Here is a 21,751-nt window from a genome sequence, read left to right as displayed (position 1 = left end):
CCATCAATAGATGCCGGATGCGATGGAGAAAAGGGTCGATTCAGGGCTTTGCAATACCAATTGCTGAGTCTTGCACCTGTATAATCCTGGTGCGAACCTGTCCCACCTCATGTAATAAGCACGTAGGTATCGATATACATATGCATCTATTTTCAGCCTCTTTCGTTTTCCTGGAAATCAAACGGCGTGCCACTAATGCCTCATTACCTCATTTGTCTGAAGCTATATGCAAATACAGGCAAGATGCAAGGTGCAACATGTAGCTTACATGGCTCTGGCCCAATCAATGTCCATGGCACCGACCGACTGAACCCGCGCGCGCTTGAACGCCGGGGTGGAGAACACGGACAAAGCAATGAGCGGTCCTGACGAAGAAAAGTAAGATCGGGTTAGTAATCTGGCTACATTGCATGATAGCACGCAAATGTTGAATTTCGTAAGAACAAGCTTATCTCTCGCACTCCCCCCGCGCGGTATCCTGAGCGTTGTTTACAACGAACAGAGACATGACTTGATGGCTGCCAGCTGTGGAAAAAAAAAGAGGCTGGCTAGCAACATGTATTACAAACTGCTTAGTAAACAGCACATCAAATAAAAGTAAAAATACAAAAAAAAAAAAAGAGAAAAACGTCTTTTTCGACCGTTTCCACTACGATTAGGGCTTGTTGATTCGTTGCGTAGAACGAGGACCCAACTGTCATAAACCTTTCAGCGCCGTCTAGCTTTAGGTTAATATTATAAGAATATCAACATTATCCTGTCGGTGCAGCGATGCCCGGTGCTAGAACATAAGGTGTGTGCTGTTTGCTGTTCGTAATAACGCAGGATGAGGGCCATGCGGGGGCCAGTCGGGTACCATTCGGCCACCGAGGACAGATTTCGTGATACTTAGCCACAAAAGTCTGTTGAAACAACGCCCAAGGCTTGTATATAATGCTGACAAAATCTCAGTAATGAAAAAGCGGGGACAGTGTTACTTTGACCTGGGCTGTTACGAAACCTTCAGACTTGAGACTACGGTTTAGCGTCGTTTATCAGCAGTTCCCTTGTTGCATATAGTGCAGTTAACCATGATGAATCTAGCAGATGCATACGTAGTAGTAGTAGCTACAGAGGCAAGAAAAGAACATGGATTCCAATTGCTGCTGCTAAAATCTGGCAAGAGCCGGGCGGGCAAGTCAAGGGTGTGGGAAAAGGGGTCAAGGATCAAACAATCCGACGGCATCATAGCCACCTCTCGACCAAAAACGGCAATAGCCATGGTTAACCAGGCAAGAGATAGCCAAAGCTTCTGTAGGGGACAGCTATGTCCTTCTGTCTGTTTCGCCCACAAAACACAAACGGACTGTCCCTCTTTCCAGCTCTGGAATTCCGCGAGGAACCTCTTGCCGTTATTCCACTCACGCTATTCCCACCCACTCTCCACTCCACCACCCCCCGCCCTTCATCATTGTTGGCTACTTACTAAGTAGCACGCCTTCCTGCCAGCCCAAGAAGGGATTTCGCAATGGGGACAACATATAAATACCCGCTTCTCCTGTTGCTTCTAGCTGTTGGACTTGCTGCTGTATTCCCATCTTCATTCTCTCAGTCTTCACAACTCGTACTTGCATCTTCTCCTCTTCTGTCATCCTTTTTTCCGTTTATCTTCACTCAATCACCATCCAAAATGGCTACCAAGGCTACTGCTGATACCCTCATCAGTCTTATGACTGCTCGCCGCACTTACTACGCCCTTAACAAGACTCTGCCCATCTCGAATGACCGTGTCACCGAGATCGTCAAGGAGATCATTAAGCAGACTCCGTCTTCGTTCAACTCCCAAAGCACCCGTGCTGTGGTCCTATTCGGTGCTGAACACGAGAAGCTTTGGGACTTCGCTATCGCCGAGCTCAAGAAGATTGTCCCGGCTGAGAACTGGAAGACTACTGGCGACAAGCTGAGTGGCTTCCGCGCTGCTGCCGGCTCCGTTCTTTTCTTCACCGACAACGTCCCCGTCAAGGCTCTGCAGGATAAGTTCGCTACCTATGCTCCCAAGTTCCCTGGATGGGCCACTCAGACCAACGCCATGAGTGTACGTATTCCCCCTCTCTATTTGCCGTTCTCTCCCTTAGGCCACTTTGCCTATCTGTTGTTGAAACCCTCAAGCGAGCTTGGATGAGGCCCATAGCTCCCCTTTCTTTTCCAAAGGAATCCTCTACAAGCTGGCCCCTAGCTTTCTTATCCGCGCCCCGCCTTTTGTCCTTACCCCCCCCACCTTCTCAAAAAACAACATTTCCTGCTGAACCTTTCTTATAACCAACGATTTCCATATTTGCATGGCCTTGGCTAACTTTATTTTAGCAATTTGCTATCTGGACCGCCCTAGAGGCCGAAGGGCTTGGCGCCAACCTGCAGCATTACAACCCCGTCATCGATGCCCAGGTCGCTTCTGAGTGGAAGATTCCCGAGAACTGGACTCTAGATGCCCAGCTGGTCTTCGGCGGTATTGCCGCCGAGACCTACCCTAAGGATTTCGCCCCCATTGACGAGCGTGTGAAGTCCTACGGCGCTTAAGCTACGGCTTTTATGATTTAACGAGAGAATAGCTTCAATAAAGTGAATGAATTAATCCTGCCTCACTTGTGGCATATCATATCCATTCTCACGTGACAGGCGGTTTATATGGTTGTGAAAGTAGATATCGGCTTTTGGCTTTTAGTAGTCTGGCACACTTGCTTGTTTCAAAACTTCATGGGATTTCTCACTTTAGCAGCAGAGGCGATTGCTAAGTTGGTATGTATTAAAAACGCTCTAGGCAGTGTTGAATATAGCACCATGAGTATAGGGGTATGTATATGCAAAATCTACTTCTCCCGCTCTTCCCATCACACCAGTTGACCATGTCACTGAAAATCCGATCACTCTGCCTTGGGCTTGGTGGCAATGTGGCCCAGCGCCTGGCCCATTTGGATTTTCTGGCCCTTCTCGACTTCCCATTGCCACTTCTCGCCATTCTCGCCTTCCACAGGTGCTTCGAACACCAGGACAACAGTGCTTCCAAGCTGGAAGCCACCCATCTCTTCACCACGACTAAGGGCATGGCCACCCAGAACAGGGCTAGCAGCCTCGTATGTAGCTTCAGAAAATCCAGAATAATGTTCTCCATGAGCCGCAGCCTCTTCGGCCGCACGGTCAGCAGCAGTATCCGTGGTTAGTGAGTTGGTGCGGAGTTCTTTGTCAAAGTTTACAATAATAGACCCAACATTGGTGGCACCAACGGGCACGTAACTGAAGAAACCCCAGCGCCAGCGACCTAGGAGAACAACACGTTCGTTCAGGGTAAAGAGTCCAGGTAGGGTACGCTGGAGGTAAGGGGAAACACTGTAGAGCTCACCAGCAAAGTGGCGACGACGTTCGACAACCCAGTTGCAAGGTGAATGGAAGCGGTGATAGTCTCCGGGGGCTAGGTAGATTACAGCATAAAATAGGGCAGTTTTGCGAGTTCCAGACAGCTGCTGGTACCAAGGACGCTCACCAAGGGCAAGTTCGTCAATGACCTCCTGTTCAGTACTCTTGGATGCGGGGGTAGACAGATCGGCGGATGTAGAAGCAGCACGGCCACGAGAGCCACCTGACAGAAGAGATGGTAAGGTGTATGAAATACCATTCAAGCGGGCGAATTCCTCATCACGCTTAATAATATCTTCATCGCGTTCAGACACGACAGCTTCTGCAGTTGTCGCAGTAGGGGAGCGGCTGGAAACAATACTGGGCGCAGGAGTGTTCTTTCCAAGCAGCGCATCCACAGTGTAGGTCATCCCCTTAACCTGTTCAATGTCGTTGCCTTCGATTTTGCCATACTGAAGGATGCGACCGTCTGAAGGAGAGATAAGAGCGTCATTTCGGGGATCCAGAGGACGAGAGCCAGGTTTCAAAGTGCGGTAAAAGAAAGAAGCCAGATTAGGATAAGTGTGGAGATCATCTTCAGCGACCTCAACCAAGCTGCATGCACGGGTTAGCGCAGGGGACTCAAAATTTTCCCAACAAAAAGCATGTGAAAGAGGGGGGAGGCTGATGATACGGATATAGAAAAGGGACGGAGCTAAAAAAGAGAAATAAAAAAAGAAAAGAAAAGAAGAAAGAGGGGTGATAAGGGGGAGGGAGAATTACTTAACACCGAATACATAAGAGTACAACTTAAAGCCAGGGACTCGTAGATAGTAAGGAAGGGTTAGTTCGTTGAAACGACCCCAGAGACGAGAGATGGCCTTGAGGGGCAGAGTAGACATGACCTGGACTTGCCTATTATGTTGTATTGTATCACATGTCAGTTACATGTTTTTTTTCTCATGCAGATCAAAAGAATCTAAGCAATAATGGCGGTAACGGAAATGAATGAGAGAGAAAATAAGGAGAAAACGAGGGAAAAAAAATGCAACATACCAAGGGCCATCAGGACGGATACGCGGTCGTCTCTTGGGGGATCTGTTTTCCTCTCCCAAAAGCTCTTCACGCTCTTGGTCTTGTCTGCTGGACAGTTTGTAGAATTGGAGCATGCCTAGAAGACCAATTCCTAGACCAACTGGGATCCGGTACCAGTGACGGCGGGTGTTGCGGATGGCAGTCTTGATCTTGGTGAAGCGCAGGCGTCTCGGCGCATAAGTTGAGAAGAAACGTGTACGTAGAGAAGCTGCTGACTGCCTACGAGCCCGCTGCTGCTGTTGTAGTGGATCTTGACGACGCATAGAAGCAGCAGCAAAGCCGCCAGATGGCGGACCTAGTGGATGAGGCTTCAGCATAGGCACAGGGCCAGCACCTGAGAGCGGGACTCGGGGTCTCATTTTGGCGTCAGGATCTTCGTCAGGGTCACAAACGGTTGTTGAAGATGTTAAAGTCGCAGTCGTAAAATTAGAAGTCGAATGGTTAGAACACGAAGATGAAGGCCGCGAAGTTGTCGAGTTGCTACTAGTTGTCGGATTGAACGATGCTAGGTCTGAGTTGGCTGCCAATGACCCGGCAAAATCGAGATTGGGGTTAGCATTTGCAGTAGAAGTAGAGAGCACCATTGCGGAGCCTCAGTCACGACCCATCCAAGAAAAGAGTAGGAGCGGGCGTCAGGCTGAGAATGGCAAAAATGGCAAGGAAAAATGAATTAAAAAAAAAAAAAAAAAGAAAGAAAAAGAAAACTAAGATGGGCAAAACACAACGAGAAAGGCTCACTGAGCAACTGCCTTGAAACTCATGACTGTGCCGAAGAAGCAAGAAAGAGCACAAGCGAAGGACTAGAGAAGGCAAGCAAGAGGATAAAGGAGCAAGTTATAAGAGAAAAATAACTAGAGGCGGTTGAACCAGAGAAAGGAGCTCCCCTCTCAACGATAGTAGCAAGGGTGGGCTTTCGTCTATTGGTCTACTTTATCAGTTTTTTTTTTTTTTTTTTTGGCCTTGTCGAATTTGCTTGTGAAAATGCACGACACCCTTTTTTTTTACCTTGGGGTTCTTTTGACACATCTTCCCGCAGGCGACAGGGGTATGGCCATACTAGAATAGAACGGGGGCAGGAGGCCCATAAGTTTTCGACCTTTTTGCCTTCTGCCTATTGTGGCAGCTGCCCACAGCTGGGAAGCTACCGGTCACGTGATATCAACGCAGGTTGGGAGGGAGTCCCTTGCAAAATTAAAACTGAAGGCCATGTTTGAAGAAGTACCTGCCAAGCGTAAAATGGGCCAGGTGGTACCTATCGCTAAACTGGCAACGTGTGTAAATCATGCAACTTGTTCTAAGAGAAGAAAACGACTCCCGATTTTAGATGCTCAGCTCTGTTAATCCTCTATTACATTTCATATAAATCGCTAAACCATATATTTTTCTTGAGACGAGAGTTTAGTCAACTCTCAGCGACGAATTTGACTTTCCTCTTCTTCCTTTTTTCCCCCGTTACAGCGTTGATTTCTATCTTGATTTTTACTTTTTTTATCTCATATTACAGCGCCTCTGTCAGCATCTTTCTTATCTGGCTGATTTCTCAGCTTTCCTTGTAGCCTGCAACTGCAAAGCTATTGTTTGAAATTGAATTCGCCGTTATTTCTCAAATGGAGCCGGCTCCATCTAGGCGCATCATGACTGATACTTCGCGACAGACAGCGCCTATTGATAGCCTTGTTTTTGAGCTTCACGTTCTTTGCCCTTCTTTCCCTGAACCCCTCATTGTTCGCAATGTCAACACCACAGCTACTATTGGAGAGCTGCGACAGCGAATTCCGAGACTCCTAGTTTCCCTAGGTTTGCGCTCTGTTGCTGATCATGATTCTCGCCTCCGTCTTATTTACAGAGGCCGGCTTCTTACTGATGACAACGCTAGCATGCTCTCTGTATTTGGCGAACAGCAGGTAGGCCCCCCCCCCCCCAATATTCCCGCCCACAGTGACATTCGCTAATATCCACTCTCTATTGTCTAGATGCGCCTCTCGACCGAGCACACGATTCACCTAGCCATTTCAGCCGCTGAAAACTCGCAGTCTAGCACCCCCCAACCCGAAGCTGCCACACTGATTTCCCGCCCTACGCCTGCCGTGCGATCGTCGCCACTACTTACAGAGGCCGAGATGCAACGCCGCATTCAAGCTCACTACCAGCGCCGCTCTCAAACCCCACAGCACATTCCCCCTGCTGGCCCCAGACCAGCTCCCATCAGCACAACAGAGCACAGAACCCAAGAAGCGGTCAATATCATTGCCACGGCTATGCAGCGTTCGTTGTCGGGGATGGCTCCTCTGCCACATGGCCATCACCATGCCTCTCCTAATCCACATATTGGGGGAACCTCTACTACGCCTTTATTCACGCATCCGCCTTTCCGTATTCACACTCCACAGCTGGCTGATTCTGCTGCACAACCTACACCTAGGATGTACGTGTTGCAGTCTCCAGATGGCCAATCTCATGGCATCATTGTTGATACCAGTGGCATTAAACCACCAACTGCGTTTATCCCGCCATCTCAGAACACCATTCTTGCCCCTACACAGACGGTTCCCCTAGTTTTTGCAGCCCAGAATCCGGCGCCCGCAGCAACAAACAACATTGAGATCCATCTTAATGTCCCGCCTCCAGGTGTTGCTCGGGCGCAACCAAACCGCCCGCTTTGGCAGCAGCTTTTAAGGCTCCTATGGTCTGAGATATGGTTCATACTGCGTCTTGTCCTGTTTATTTGGTGGTTTGCCGGTGGCAGCAGTGATTTATACCGTTGGGCTGGCGCATTATCCATGGCGATGGTCTTCATTGCCATGAATGTTGGTCTGTTTGAAGATACCGGTCGCAGGCTTTGGAACAACTTTGTAGGAGGCTTGATGCCCCGTATTGATGCCCATGGTCGTCCAGCAGACGCACAGCATCCAACTGACCCTCCTCAGGGCGGTCAAGTTCCAGCAAATCCTGCCGTTCTTGCTGAAAGATTGCAAAGACGCGTACAGCGAGATCAAGCCACCTGGCTACTGAACATTGCCAGACAGCTCGAAAGAGGTCTTATGATCTTCCTGGCTAGCTTAGCACCTGGTCTTGCCGAAGGCCACATAGCTAATGTTGAGGCCGAGGAGGAGAGGCGGAGAGCGGTTGAGCGGCGTAGAGCTGAGGAAGAGGAGGCCAAGAAGAAAGAAGCCGAAGAGAAGGAGAAGGCGAAGATAGAACTCGGCGAACAAGAACAAGGGGATGAGGCGGCGGTAAATAACCATGGTACCAAAAAGGCCGACGGGACTTCTAGCTTGGAACCCATGGAAGGCTCAACTACAGATGCCACTACCGTCGTGAATCAGGATGCACAAGCCCCTGAGATTACCGTCTGAGGAGCATCTAACGTACAGATAGATTGCCTGCCTTTTTTCCGAGATTACTGGAATAGTCTTAAATAATTCTTACAAGTGATTGTCTATAACCTTGGTGTGGAAATTGAACGTAAACTGACAGGCTGTGTCATGATGATAATGGTGCTCGGAATTGTTAATTCATCTTCTTACCCCTACGTGTCCACGTCACCATCACCTGCGCCACCCACTTTATTGTTTTTTATACATGGCCTGTTGGCTCTTCATGCGCTCGAGGCTCTGGTCAACCCACTCTTTATACTGGCCCTTGGCCTCCTTATCAGCCACTACCAACTTAAGCATCTCGCCTGAAAACCCAACGAAATTGTGTTTGCGTAGCGAGTTTTCGGATATCCAGTCTCGCCTCTTCTTTTCCTCCCGTTCTAGCATTTCATGGTCACCAAACTCGCGTGCCCGCACACGTTGATCGCCAACCATTGCCAGTAAGTTGAAGCGAATTTCTGAAGACGAATACCGCGCCACTCGACGTTGCAGCACATCAACAACCTTGCTTGGGAATTGCTCCTGGCTACATGGGCCATGGGCGATAGGTGCTGGCTGCAAGCCGTCTAGCTCGTATAGTGTGTTGTTGTGTACGGTATATGCAATGAAGTGAAAGACATCTTCAGTCTCGCCACCGCGCTGGGTTTCGTCAACAAAGGGACTGGATCGCGCGAATGAATTATGCACACTGCGAATAAGATCGCTATTACCGAGCGATTCCCCCCTGTACTCTGGTGGTAGAAACAAGGTGAAGTCGCGGAAGTTACGCATCTCATCGCCTAGGTCAATTTCCTCAGCCTTATTCATGAGAACACTGAGCAATGCCTGTGTGCCGCAGGCATTTTGTATAGTCTGCCTAGCGAAAAACATAGTTTCGGATGCGGCGTGATCAAATGTTCCATCTAGGGGACCGGATGTTGGGGCGTACGGAGTGTCGGTAGGATATTTAAAAAGGAAGATTACTCCATGGACAGGTTGTAGTTGTGCAAGCATGTCAGGGTCGAGACTAATGAGCTCCTCGAATTGGACGCCTTTGACGCCGAGGTTTTCGAGCAGATAAGTAAACACGCCCTGATATTGGGTTAGTCGCGCGTAGGTTTAGAATGTGATGGTTTACGAACCGCATCGGACTCAACTATTATGAAGAGAGCTGTTAGTATTTGTTCTTTTTCTTCACTAATAGTCTAGAGTAGGTAGCTTACTAGTATTCCACCCTCCAGACATTTTTGATATGATGGTAGATCCAAAGATAAAGAAATCGAGAGTCAAGAAGAATCACCGTCGCTGTTGTCTGTTATTTCTTCTTGTGTAAGCCACAGGAACAAGATTGTAGTTCGAAAAAATTAGGCTTTCAATCTGAACAAGAAGTCCTTGTCGCAAGTTTGAATTCCCAAGGTCTACCTCCATATTACGTATGCCCCACCATAAATATGCAATGAAGAAAGCACCTCAGTAAAACCCAAGTCTTCCTAATAGAATAGCATACCCACTTCTACATCTTAATAGCCACACACCTCAAATTAGAATCTCCATCAGTACAAAAGCAGCTCCATCATATTCCCAAAACTACTTTACTTCAAGACGCCAGAGTCTCTTGTATTCTACCTTTAACTTGTATTTTATTTGATTTTCCATCACCTCTTGGCATCATCATCATCTGCGTGTCGTAAAAGCCCTTTCGGGCATTTGCACTGCCATGCCATCCTTGTCTCTCTCTCCTGGTTGGACTGGGGGCGGAGTTTCAAAGGATGACCGTCGGCCGTGGTCATGGTCCTCCTCCAAATTGTAGCCTTGTTTTGTCGGGTCATCCTGATCATACCAGAACCGTCCACGGTTCCTCACGGCACGTACAAACCATGGCTGTCTACCCATTCCCTTCCACGTCCAATATTCTTTCATGTCATATTCACGCGGCTCAAGACGGCCTCCCGATGCCCAAACAGCAACGGCAATCATTGAGTTGAGTGCAGTGTAGACAAAGACGCCACTTTATGGTGTTAGTTTGCTTCTTTCTCTAGCCTGGCTTTGGACAGCAATCAGCACTTACGCAATGAGGCCATAGGCCACGCTGTAGCTAAATGGTATGAATGTCATCACAACAAATGATGGGAGAATATCACCAATATACTTCCAGTTGATTTGTGTGATTTGGCGAATCATCATACATCCGACCTAATATATGTTAGCCGCTTCATACTTCGTAACACGCCCGGGAAAACAATAGCTACCAAAATTAGGGTACACCCTGTCGCCCAAGGAGGAATCGAGGCAAATATAGGTGCAAAAAATATTGATAGCAAGAAGCATAAGCCTGTAGCCATTGCAGTCAGGCCGGTTCTTCCACCTTCCGCGATCCCAGCACCACTCTCTATAAATGCGGTGACTGGCGAGCAGCCTAGTAAAGCCCCGGCTGAAATACACATGGCGTCTGTGCAGTATGCTAGAGTAGATCTTGGAAAATCGCCATCTTTTGGGTCTACAACACCACAAAATCTGACCATAGAATAGAGTGTGGCAGTTGCATCGATAATGTCCACATACAAGAATGTGAACAAAGCTAGAGCAAACTGAGAGCCATTGGTACCAAAATCCCAATCAAGCTGCGCTAGTGTATGCTTAATCGGACGAAATGATACAACATTCTTGAAGAACTCGTATCGGGAGTTTCCTTCATCAGTGTGTGGAAAGTAGGTAATGGCAGTGTTGCGCCTACTAATTGTCAGTCCCGCAAACAATGCAATAATACTATGAAGTTGAAACTTACGGCCATGACAAGATAGAGACAAAAACAATTCCTATGATGAGGGCGTACTTGACCCTGAATGACATGAGGAATGCTGTCAGTATTCCTCCAGCAACAATGCCTACCCACATCTATAAAATGTCAGCCTTCTTGGTCGGTCAAATAGTATAATCCAAAGCTATGGATAAGCAAACCTTTGGATTCGACATGAGACCGCTACCACACATTTGCGTTTGTGAATCAATCAGCTCGGGGGCACACCCGCCTAGTGCAAGCGGTGTGGATTTCCAACCGCCTGTGATGGCCCCGATACCAGCAGCATATGAAAGGCCAATTTCAGTTAAGAAAAGACCAATCCCAACGCCCGTTGCTGTCTTTATTGTTGCGGGAATTAATCGCACAAGCCACTGTCGCATACCTGTCAAGGCAAGGACAACGAAAATCAAGCCCTCTACGAATACGGCTGTTAGAGCAAGACTGTAGGGTATGGAGCCACTGCCATTAGGGCCTACAACTTGGAAAGCAAAATAGGCATTGAGGCCCATTCCCGGTCTAGATACACCGATTAGATGCCTATCCATTGAATATCGGGGTTGTCCGTTTGGCTCATATACTCACCCAAGTGCCACTGGCAAGTTTGTGAGAAATCCGAATAGAAAGCTAGATAGACCCGCAATCGCAGCTGTTGCCGTAATGAGATCTCTTCGAACCTCTGCTTTGTAGTTAGATCTTCTGTCTGTACGGATGGGAGGTATAAACCGGGGTATACCACCTACCTTCTTTACATATCAAATACTCGGGATCGTTATCGCAGTTTTGCCTGTTAGACTCGCTGCAAAAACAATTTCCTCCAGTTTGTGAGAGAACGGTAGCCTTGTTTAAAACGTTAGAAGTTTCAACTAACTCTTGCTGAATTTCAAATACAGAAACTCACATTTACGGCGATGATGTACGCCATAGTAGCAAAAGTCGTCATACCTGCCCGAATCTCTGTGAAGAAGGTAGCCGATGGAACTTCGTCAATCTGTATAGTTTCTAGGTCAGAAAAAAACCTACAAAACATCATTTGAGGTTTGCTTACATGTCCCGATCCCTGGAGTCGAAAGATTCTTCCAAATGTAGAAGAAGATATCTTGCGGTCTAAATGCCGGGCCACATGGATTAACCAAGACCATTTCGGTTTAAACCAGCTAAGAAAAGTTGGTTGTTCAGGGCTGTGTCTGCTCTGACTCGCTCGATTTCCCATGGGTGGGTCGACGTGATGCATCTGGTGTATTGGAGACATGGAAATATTGCGGTTGATAACTTCGATAAGTTGCAAGTGACCTTTCGGGTGATGTGTAGAGTCTGAGAGCTTTTCTCGCTATAGTTTGGACTTTGGGAGTGACGCTTCGATATCTGTATGTTGCATCAAGATCAGTTTGAAGAACTGGCTGTAGGCTAGCGTGAATAGGTTAACTGTAAAGAATAGACATCATGTTTGACATGTCCATCCTGGATGAGGAAAACTTCACTAACTATTTTGTAGACAGGCTCATGTCTTCAAAATGGCGAACTATATTGTCTTGAAGCAATAGACTTAAAGAGCCCGACTCTCTCTAGATTGGCTCAATAGAATACTAAAACTTGATTCATAAAAGATTGCTCGAGGTGGAACCAAGTCGAAGACAGGTGCATATGAAGGATATGGATGTCTAGTACCAACAGACTCGTAAATGAAGTAAAGCTATAATCTTTTAGGCGTGGAGGAATAGAGAATAGTCTCGCGGGAAAGGTTCCACTAGGCACACCTGTCTAAGACTGGCTTTCTGTTTTTCGTGTCTATTGGCGGATATCCAGAACGTTGGTTTGTGCGTCTTGTTGGACCAACGTTTGGGAGCTTCAAGGCAAGGAAGAAGAAAAGAAAAGTTTGTCGACTAGTTCATGGGGGAGTGGGGTTGTATTGGACAATGCAAATGCAGAGGATTATTCCAAAAGGCGGGGGTTGCTATGGCTTGCGTTTGCTCTTTCTGAATCTGGATAAAAGGTGAGTCTACTTGATTAACGTATTACGCCACGGTGAGTGATAATTTCGGTTATAAAAGACAGGAACGGCAGCATGAATCTGAGCTAGAATCTTTCTAAGACGGGTGAGTTGTCCGCGCCTTTGTCCTCCTTATATGTCTTAAAGGGTGTACGGGAAAACAGAAGGGGCGCTTTGTTGCAAGCTCACTGTTTGCTCGTTTGGACTTTCCTCTACTAACACAAGGTTTAGACGTATCACTGCAGAGTAGCACAAGGTTCTTGGCCGCCCATGACTGGTTAGGCAGGGGTGATATGCATATCTCCTGGGCACAGCGACAGATACTCCCGTGTAGCTTTCACTCGGTTGCATTCTTTGTATGAGTTAAAAAATTTGTGAGTTGAATCACTACAGGCAAACATCAATCATCGTAGCGAGAGGCACCGGTTATCAGTAGCTCGATAAATATATTCCCGGGTGCGAAAATTATATTTCCTAGAACTTCCTCTCTTAGAAGCAAAGGAGAGCTACGTATCGATATGCCAAAAGGTTAGGCCTCATCATCGTAGGACCAGGAACAATTGCAATGCGGATGTTGCTTTTTTTCACGCCTACAAGTACATTTCAAGCACCTAAGGGAGTTTATTCTCGCTCTGCCAAGATCGCAGACTGTATCTATGAACTTCCTCTAATATCTTCAGAAAATTGGGGTATAACAACAGACTTAGATTAATAAATGCTTAGGAATTAGTCGCATACATGAGTATCAGGAAGTACGCGAGTATGTGTTACACAGCTATGGCGATCACGTGTATGCTTTGTGTAACACGGTAGTAATTTCTTGGCAAACTTCCATGAGTATTTTCGAAATCTCGTGAAATCCCGCCCGGTTAGCTCAATCGGTAGAGCGTGAGACTCTTAATCTCAAGGTTGCGGGTTCGACCCCCGCATTGGGCTCAATTCCCAATGCTCCAGCACAGCTGGATGCCGCTTTTTTACCAGTGTTTGGTAACCCTTTTTTGTACATGTTGACAACAAAGTTAAACAGGAGGCAAGGCAAATTCACCCAAGGCTGCTGTTCCAAGCTGATGCAGAATACGCATATGTAGACTAAATGCAGCGTAGCCTAGGGCTTGTTGAGAGAGGGAAAGGCCATATTATATGAGCGGGCATGCTAGATGCAACTAGTTTTATTTACAAAAAATCCTTCACCAACACTTTTTTTCAAACCCTTCGGAAAAGCGCAAATGCAGCTAGTCTAAAATTTCCCAGTAAGACCTTGATTTGATTTGAATATATTTAACGCCCAGTAAGACCTTGTGTGCTAGCATTTGATATTGGCCAGAGGCGGCAACTAAGCCGTTGTATCATTGGTTTGTACGTGCCTTGTATCAACCAGTACCAAATACGTACTGCAAATGCGATATCTAAGGGTTATAAGACACTCTCAGCATCCGACCCCGAGACGGTAAAATCCTTCAAGGGCAAGACCATGGATAGCTTAGCACACTAGCTTGTTTTAGGCGCTTTTCGTTATTAAATTTGCATCTTGCTAATTTTTAATCAGAGGAATCCCCTGCACCGTTATCCGGTCATGTTGGAGCAGAACTTGCAGCTCTAATCCCATGTCTTAAGGGAGTATGGCGCATGCTATCTATCATCCCGAAATGCGCTTTTCAACGCCTTGTAGGGGAGCTAGGACGGATCAAAACTAGGTGGCTATCTTCTAAGACAAAATTAGAGAATTTCCAAAGAAACCTTTGCAGGAGGGCCAAAAGAAAGAGTGCAAAGCTAAGCTAAATATTACATGTGCTGTGTTTATAATGCATGTAGTACAGGGTGTTGCACTGCACTTCACTCTCGCTACTATGCCTGTCGTACATCCACACTAACATATTGGGCGACCTGGGGTAAGAATCCAGAAGCAGAAAATTCTGCTGGAGATCAAAAAGGCGTGTAGGTAATCGCGATCCAGGATGAGCACTTGGGCTGAACTTTCCATTCCTTGGACATTGGCTGACAGCGTGAACGGACTCTGTCAGGACTCTAGATGAAAATGTAAAAGTCTAAATCCACGCGAGCTGTAAAGGCCATAACCCGATCTCATTGCCACAATTTTTGAAAACTCTTTCAAGTGGTACTAGGTGGGATTTGTTATTATCAGTGGCTTTCACCCATACGACGTATGTCTAGTAGGATTCGCCAACTACGTGCTTATGCACCAGAGCCAATCAGCCACTCAGCCACCTCGGGTCTCGATACTGTTAGATGCAAGATTAGTTCTTTGGAACAAACACTGTGAGTTCCCGTCTTTCTCTAAACCTTTTATAGTAGCCCGCCTAGCCCTCCATATGGTCTCTCCGTCTCTGTTCATCTCATGCTCCTTTTTTTTTGGCATGCGGCTTTAATGAAGTGAAAAGCTAGGCTGAAATTTCACTTTGCTGTGCCTGTGCTTCACAGCAAGGGCGGAAGATTATGACGATGTAAAACATAGGCTACAGCTATACCTAGTAGAACTTGAGTTGGTGATAAGAGGAGGTCTGGAAAATGAAGGGGACAGAACATCGACAACAATGGAGATTCTTTGCCACACAGAAAAGGACCAGAACAGCTAGGGCCTTAAACGGCTTTTCAAAGGCGAAATTTTCACAACTGGTCTAGCTGGCGCCAATGTGGCAGCTGCATTGAGTGAAATAGAGGTTAGCAATTGCTGGTAAGGCAAAGCGTACAAGCAAATGTGAAGATATTCCGGCCGTATTTTTAGCAAGTACTGCTTTTTTTTTCATCCTGATACAAGCCACATGAGGTCCCATCATTCTTTCCGCGCCAAAAGCTGGTAAGAAGAAGGTAGCTGCTTTTGCTGTTTTGACTGAACCTTGGCATTAGTTTCGCCCCAGGTACTAATGTGTAAGTGCCACAGGCTACCTCCATTGCGGGAGGAGCGCGCACTTTGTCGATGGTTACTTTCACCCTTGCTGCCTTCTCTTGACTTCAATTTTTGTAAGGGACAAGAAACAATACTTTCTTTTGCGTCGAATAGCCCTTTCTCCCCTTCACTTTCTCTGTTTGAGATCTTACATTTTATGCCTCGAAACTATTTCCCACTCCCTTGAACATCCACCTTTGCTTTTTTTCAACTGCTGCTACTACCAACAAAGAAATCTACTGACGGCGCTATTTTTCCCTGTTGCTACTATCTCATCTCCATCATACATCCCTTGCATTGAGACGGCTCCTTCCTCTGGCGCAAGCCCAAGCTTCACATCATCACTTTTTCAAGAAACTACGTACCTTCCCTAGCGGTGCCGTACCTTCCTGTCCTGCTAAGTCTCTCCTTGAGGCAACTGCTTGTTCTTTCTCTTTTTTTTTTCCTTTTTTTTTTCTCTTCTATCTTGCCTTCGTTCTTACTTTCCCTCCTTCTACCCTTTTATTTTCTTCTGTTCTTCGCTTTTACATCGCCAATTTTCAGATTCTATTTTACAATACCGCTGTGCTTTTATATCACATCATATCACAGGTACTTTAGCGAGGCCGTCTCAACACCAACTTTGCTGGAAATTCTTTTCCAAAAAGACGTCTATCACAATCGTAAGTTGTCAAGTTTGATATTTTGTTTCGAAGAACCCGATTAGCCTTTAATCCGCGCTCCAATGTCTTAACTGCTTTGCTATTGCGCTATGAAAAAGTTCATGGTGCTCGCTGTGTATCGGCTTCTTGCTTCATCGCACAACTTGCGTAGCGAAACGCTTGCTTTCTTCTTTCCGTGTCTTGGAACTTGCGGTCTTATCTAGAGCAATATTTTCACCGCGCTAGACCTCGCCAACTTGCTTGCGTCCTTGTCCTTGTCGAGCTTCTGTCCGAATATCACTAACAGTTACATTTACAGCACATCTTCCCATTCTACTAGTACTCTCGATATCAGTTTTTGCAACTACACAGATTTATTATTCTAAAACAGACTAAAATGTTCGACGTCGTATGGACTGACCCTCAACGCGAGTCAGTCGGCGAGCGCCGCGCTCGCAAGGAAATCGAAAGGAGACAGAAGACAACAGATGCTGCCCGGACATCCGTTTGTACCGGTACAACTTCATCCAGCGAGCGGCAAAGTGAGAAGAGTGAGCACACTACTTTCAGCAGTCTCTTCAGTTCCCGCACTATTAGACGCGTGGCTAGAAATGCAAGCAAGAATCGACCTCTATCACCAAGTATTCAGGCCCCAGGATCTAGCGATGACTCTAAACGCAAAATTTCATTCTTTGGTCTAGATTCTATTTCATCAAGCAAAAATAGCGGAAAAGCCGGTTCCATGACATCACAAAGCTCCTTCCAACCGTCCGTACGCAACATAGACACAGACCTTTCTATACCAAGATCAGAATCACGGGCACATTCACGTCTAAGTTTTGGCCATGATTCTATTTCAAACATTAGTGATGGCGGCCCTGGTCCCTCAACTCTGAGCAATAGAAAGCTGAGATCAGCCCAGGACATCATCCAGGTTGTTATCCCAGATCCAGCACTTGCAGATGGTATCATGGCTGAAGTACCCGAAATTGAAGACCCCACGAGTCCGGTATCACGAGGTAAGCAAAACAAGAACTGCTCTTGTTCCCCTCGACTATGTTGTCCAGCTTGCTTACACTTAATATCTAGACTCGGTCTTTTCAAAGTGGACCACACCCTCTGTCTACACGCAGTCTACTGCTTTCGACCTCGCCTTCGAGACATCACACCAATATGGCTCTTCAATGGACAGCAAGTACTCATCACACGCCCACAAATCAGGACAATCGTCAATTACAACACTAGGCTCGAAGCCTTTCGCAGCTACAAGACAATCTAAAGACTATGACCCTGACGTTTTAAAACCTAAGAGTGCTTCTTCCTTCAAAGGGGATTCAGCTTCCACTGGGCGACCACCAACCCCCCCAGAAACACCCCAGAACCAACAAACGCACAATATTTCTTCACAGCCAATAATATATGACAATGACGACTTTGAAGATGATTCCCATGTTGACGATCAAAGCTCGGCCGTCACATCGATAAAAACGATTGATTTGCAAGATTTCCCTGTTAATTTTAGTTTATCCGCGTCCCATAGCCCTGGGAGTCTCTCTGGCTGGATCCAGGCTTTCGGTCCAAATGACCAGGCCTCTTGGAAAACCCCTGATGAATGGGAAGATGAGCCCGAGAAGAACAACACGATTGCAAGCAAGGTCAACGTGGAGGACCTTCTAGCAGATGAAGATACTCTTCCTCACCATCCTCCTCCAAGAGAACTTACTCTAGTAGAACAGTTCCAGGCGCTACAAGATTCAACCAAGATGATGGAGTCAGCCTGTGATAAAACCATTCTGTTTGCCCTTAACCGAAATTGGGGCTCTGAGCAAGATGCAGCTGTGTATAGAGAAATGGAAATGGAGAAGAAGCGGTGGATGCTTACTGCCATTCACAACATCAACCAAGAAGAGGAAAAGAAGCCGTTACCTACTGGCTTAGTTGCGAAATCTTCTCATACTAGTCGCATCATGTGTCTCTTCGAATCACCTGGTAAGCTTAATTAAATTCCGCTAGTATGACTTGATCATCCAATACCTAACCTTTCCATTCCACATCATAGGGGTGGCTTCGTTTGTTTCCACCAGCAATCCGACCAAGCAGGTGTTCTTTGTCACCAATAACTCTGCGTATCTATCGCCTGCCTATGGCAACGTGGTTCCTATACAGGTTCCAGCAGTTTCTCCAGCACAGATACCAGCAGTTAATCATACATTTGGAGAGGTGTATGCCTATTCTCTACCATCAGCTCTTACAGCTTCTGAGATTCCAGAAGCTTTAGGTTGTATTTATAACTGCTTGTCTCTAGGAGGCACTCTTCACCTGGCTTTAATTGATCCCATGCCCATCGAAAGGACTGTAGGCCCTCTTTTGAGACAATGGATAACTGCAAATCTATCCAAGACCATGACCCAACAGTTCCGGTGCTGTACTCCATCAAAGACATTTTGCAAATGGCTGCAAAACGCGAACTTGCGCGGACCAGGAAGCACCATCACTACTGCTAGTTGCAAGGCTATTCTTCCTAGTGAGCGGAAAAAACTGTTCAGATCAAGTACCCAATTAGCAATGCACAAAGAAATGGAAAAAGCCCGAAACAGAGAAAATATGGCCATTTCAGAGATTGACCAATTGTCAGATCTGGAAGCCAAAACGGAGCTCAGAAATTTGACTGGGCGTTTGTTGTGGAAACAAACATGGAGCCGGTTTGTGGGGGCACACAAATGGTGGTGGGACTATCCGGAGGTACTACAAGAGTGTATGGAGTACGATACGACATGGGAGTACCACCTAATAGAGGCTGTGCGAGCGTAACGAGTCTAAGGGAGCAGAACGAAAGCGACTTGGGCTCCGATATCACTGTTTTTCAGGCCATTTCTTTTTGTTATAGCTCTATCTATGCATGTACATTTGAGTTTGTGGTGAGCTTCTTTAAGCCTAGGGGCACGTAATGGCGTTGGTTATATCAACATTGGTGTGGAAGGATATCAAGGCTCACGGTTCTGTAAATTATTTTGTTATATCCTATTACTAATTGTTTTTTGCAAATTCTTATAGTACCTTATAGAGAGCAACTCTGTGTAGCGAGTTCAAGCCAAATGTTTACACTCTTAGGATGCTCCATGAGTTGCAAGCTCAGTCGCACTATCAGCGTGACCCCCTCTTATATCTACAGGATGTATGGATACCCCTTTCCATAACTGGACTCTTTCCGTACCACCGCCAGTGAAGAAGCGAGACGAGCTTTTAAAGTCCTCCCACAATTCTTTGAAGGCACGCCAAGAGAAGACTGCGTAGATGAAGAAGTTCCAAAAGCCTTGCAGGGGCAACACAAAGGCACTCATAAACTCCAACGGCGCAGAAGTACGGTTCTTGTGGATGAAGGAGTATACGCGGTTGGCGCTTGATGGGATCCAAGTTATCAACATAGCAGCAAAGAAGAGAATGGCGCATTTTGCATAAGACCATGCTGCCTTGTTGGCATCATGTGCATGTAGTCTTTCTGAGGTAGTCGCACGGCTATGACGCCGAGGCCAGTGTCTAATGACGTGTGGCATGAGGTGATGAAGATTCCCCAGATTCGGGTCGGCAGCTACCACAACAGCTGGTGTGTGATTACCGGGTTCCAGCGGCACTGTTTGAACAGATGATGGGACTTCAGTAGCATCAATGGTGATTGAATAGGCACTCAGTGTATTGTGTATCTCCTCGAAGTCTTCTATTGCAAAACCCGGTGGGAGACTATCATGAAGGTTTGCGGAGCATACAGACGTAACAGCTATTTCTGTTGTTTTGAGAGATGCCGATTTAGACTTTACTGTGTCTTTAAAAGAACGAAGCTGCTTCCGTATTCTAAGGATTTTTCGCCCAGCTCGAATATATATGGCTATGGTGATCACCGTGGCAAACCTACCATCACGACGTTAGAAGGCTTCAACCAGCTAAAACAAGGTAGCGTGGAGGCGGGGAGAGCTAGCAACAATACCAGACAGGTGCATAAAAGAGGACAATACGGTAGAGATCCCAGTCTGGGGTGAGCCAGCACCACAAAGTAGCATCTCCATAGGGAAGGTCTCCGTCATTTCGAATAAATAGAAGTGTAAGTGCCGGTATAAAAGGGATTCCGTAACACAATAAGATGTAAGGAATCTCCATGGATCGCAGCTTTCTGTCACCAAAGTGATTGTAAAAGGTCAGGTGCACGTTAACGGCCATAGCAAGAGTCCAGTATGCATCAGCGGGCATAAACCTGAAGAGCCTGGTGGTTAGACAAAGTAGCTTCCGAGCAGGTCTCTTAAGAAGAAAGCAACTGACATCTGAATCAGAAATCCTTGAAACTGACATGGCCCAGAACTGGGTGACCCTATATACGCTCTGGCCATCAGAGTACCTATATTGGTCGCCATGTTCCCAAACGTCGCATAGAACATTATTCTGTTGATAGGTTTACGGAACTTGGGGGAGAAAGTGAACGTAAGTATGGTGATTATACACCCCATCAAAGACAGAGACGAGCATGTGCGCTCAATAGTGCTCAAAGAGTTGAGCTGGCTCTCTGAAAGTCTCTCGGGCCTCACTACAGCCATAATCTCAAGCAAGATTCGTATTATGCCATGTGAAATCTAGAAACAATAACAACTATTGCGAGGAAGAGAAAGGCAGACAAGTCAAACGATGTGATGTCGAAAAAATATTGGCTGTTACTTAAATGATTATGTTTCAAAAGGCGATAAATAGTCTTCTAACGGCCCTTGGGCTATAATAAAAGCTCGCGAGACTCACGGCACTCCGCATGGCAAACCTTTTCGCAGCTCTTCATCATGAGTAAAACGTAAGGCCAAGGTAGCATTGGGATAAGCTTGGAGTTATTGTCACAGCCCTTGTTTAAAACGCATGGAGATATCTCTGGAGTTGGAGAGGTGTGATGAGCCGTCATGTCCTCACAGTCCATCAGCACTAGCTATTTTGGGCGCTCTAAAATGTGAATGAGGTAAAGGAAAAAAAAAGATTAACCGCAGTCATCTATTTAGTCGCATGAACACACAGCAAGTAGCGCAGCTTGACCATCCGAACCTACCATAGTATGGGTCAAGGCCAGGATGTCGGGCTCCTTGTCATATTTCTTTTTATGTGGTTATCACGTAGGAGACTTCTCACGTAGATCATGCATAAAAGTAAGTCTAGGGCGCTCTAAAGGAAAGTTGAGCTTTGCAATGCACGTCTTCTCTGAGCAAACTCGGGCTTTACTTGCGTGATGAAAGCATTGATTCCATGTACTACATCGATTGCCACATGCCATCTATTTCTATAACATAAAAGGGGACATGAGTGTAAAACTTCAGAGGTACTCGGGTTGACAATAAGAAGCACAAGTAGGTTGGAGTAGCAGATACCTATCTACAAACATTCTTTCCACTTGCGTCCGCGTCCTGCTTCATTGTCCTTGGCAACATGTGTACAAATTAGACTAGCTTCACTTAGCACTAATAACGCTAGCTCTAGAATTGCTGATAACAGCCGACACTCTCGTAATTCTCCATTGTTCACGAGAAATAGCCGTTGGAGTTGGAGTTGGGGTGCGGTTGGGCAAAGACCCTAGTT

General features: G+C 46.5%; 7 protein-coding genes across 7 annotated transcripts; 3 read left to right on the top strand and 4 right to left on the bottom strand.

Moving 5' to 3' along the window:
- Nucleotides 1-1,669: 1,669 nt before the first annotated feature.
- HOO65_040528 (putative nitroreductase HBN1) lies at nt 1,670-2,556 on the top strand (the record flags this gene model as incomplete). Its single annotated transcript, XM_071002987.1, has 2 exons — nt 1,670-2,074; nt 2,344-2,556. 2 exons carry the CDS (start codon nt 1,670-1,672, stop codon nt 2,554-2,556), a joined length of 618 nt encoding a protein of 205 aa, XP_070859371.1.
- A 344-nt stretch (nt 2,557-2,900) lies between these two features.
- On the bottom strand, nt 2,901-5,048 carry HOO65_040527 (Phosphatidylserine decarboxylase proenzyme 1, mitochondrial; the record flags this gene model as incomplete). Its single annotated transcript, XM_071002660.1, has 3 exons — nt 2,901-3,984; nt 4,153-4,284; nt 4,426-5,048. The coding sequence occupies 3 exons, from the start codon at nt 5,046-5,048 to the stop codon at nt 2,901-2,903; spliced, it is 1,839 nt and encodes a 612-aa protein (XP_070859370.1).
- Nucleotides 5,049-6,098: 1,050 nt separating this feature from the next.
- Nucleotides 6,099-7,820, top strand: HOO65_040526 (uncharacterized protein; the record flags this gene model as incomplete). Its single annotated transcript, XM_071002742.1, has 2 exons — nt 6,099-6,368; nt 6,438-7,820. The coding sequence occupies 2 exons, from the start codon at nt 6,099-6,101 to the stop codon at nt 7,818-7,820; spliced, it is 1,653 nt and encodes a 550-aa protein (XP_070859369.1).
- A 210-nt stretch (nt 7,821-8,030) lies between these two features.
- On the bottom strand, nt 8,031-9,065 carry HOO65_040525 (Ubiquitin carboxyl-terminal hydrolase 2; the record flags this gene model as incomplete). Its single annotated transcript, XM_071002938.1, has 3 exons — nt 8,031-8,912; nt 8,963-8,976; nt 9,044-9,065. 3 exons carry the CDS (start codon nt 9,063-9,065, stop codon nt 8,031-8,033), a joined length of 918 nt encoding a protein of 305 aa, XP_070859368.1.
- A 429-nt stretch (nt 9,066-9,494) lies between these two features.
- Nucleotides 9,495-11,542, bottom strand: HOO65_040524 (purine transporter; the record flags this gene model as incomplete). The annotated part of the gene is made up of 10 exons (XM_071002684.1): nt 9,495-9,828; nt 9,889-10,013; nt 10,070-10,334; nt 10,383-10,550; nt 10,606-10,715; nt 10,779-10,954; nt 11,003-11,136; nt 11,203-11,296; nt 11,361-11,457; nt 11,519-11,542. 10 exons carry the CDS (start codon nt 11,540-11,542, stop codon nt 9,495-9,497), a joined length of 1,527 nt encoding a protein of 508 aa, XP_070859367.1.
- A 5,008-nt stretch (nt 11,543-16,550) lies between these two features.
- On the top strand, nt 16,551-18,156 carry HOO65_040523 (uncharacterized protein; the record flags this gene model as incomplete). The annotated part of the gene is made up of 2 exons (XM_071002769.1): nt 16,551-17,172; nt 17,243-18,156. 2 exons carry the CDS (start codon nt 16,551-16,553, stop codon nt 18,154-18,156), a joined length of 1,536 nt encoding a protein of 511 aa, XP_070859366.1.
- A 1,104-nt stretch (nt 18,157-19,260) lies between these two features.
- HOO65_040522 (G-protein coupled receptor protein) lies at nt 19,261-20,365 on the bottom strand (the record flags this gene model as incomplete). The annotated part of the gene is made up of 2 exons (XM_071002907.1): nt 19,261-19,891; nt 20,136-20,365. 2 exons carry the CDS (start codon nt 20,363-20,365, stop codon nt 19,261-19,263), a joined length of 861 nt encoding a protein of 286 aa, XP_070859365.1.
- Nucleotides 20,366-21,751: the final 1,386 nt, after the last annotated feature.

This window comes from Ceratocystis lukuohia (assembly GCF_044167205.1).
Source record: "Ceratocystis lukuohia strain C4212 chromosome Unknown Supercontig4_pilon, whole genome shotgun sequence".
In the NCBI taxonomy this organism is placed as follows: Eukaryota; Fungi; Ascomycota; class Sordariomycetes; order Microascales; family Ceratocystidaceae; genus Ceratocystis; species Ceratocystis lukuohia.
Note: the sequence above shows the minus strand (reverse complement) of the source record. Positions and strands in the feature narration are given on the sequence as shown.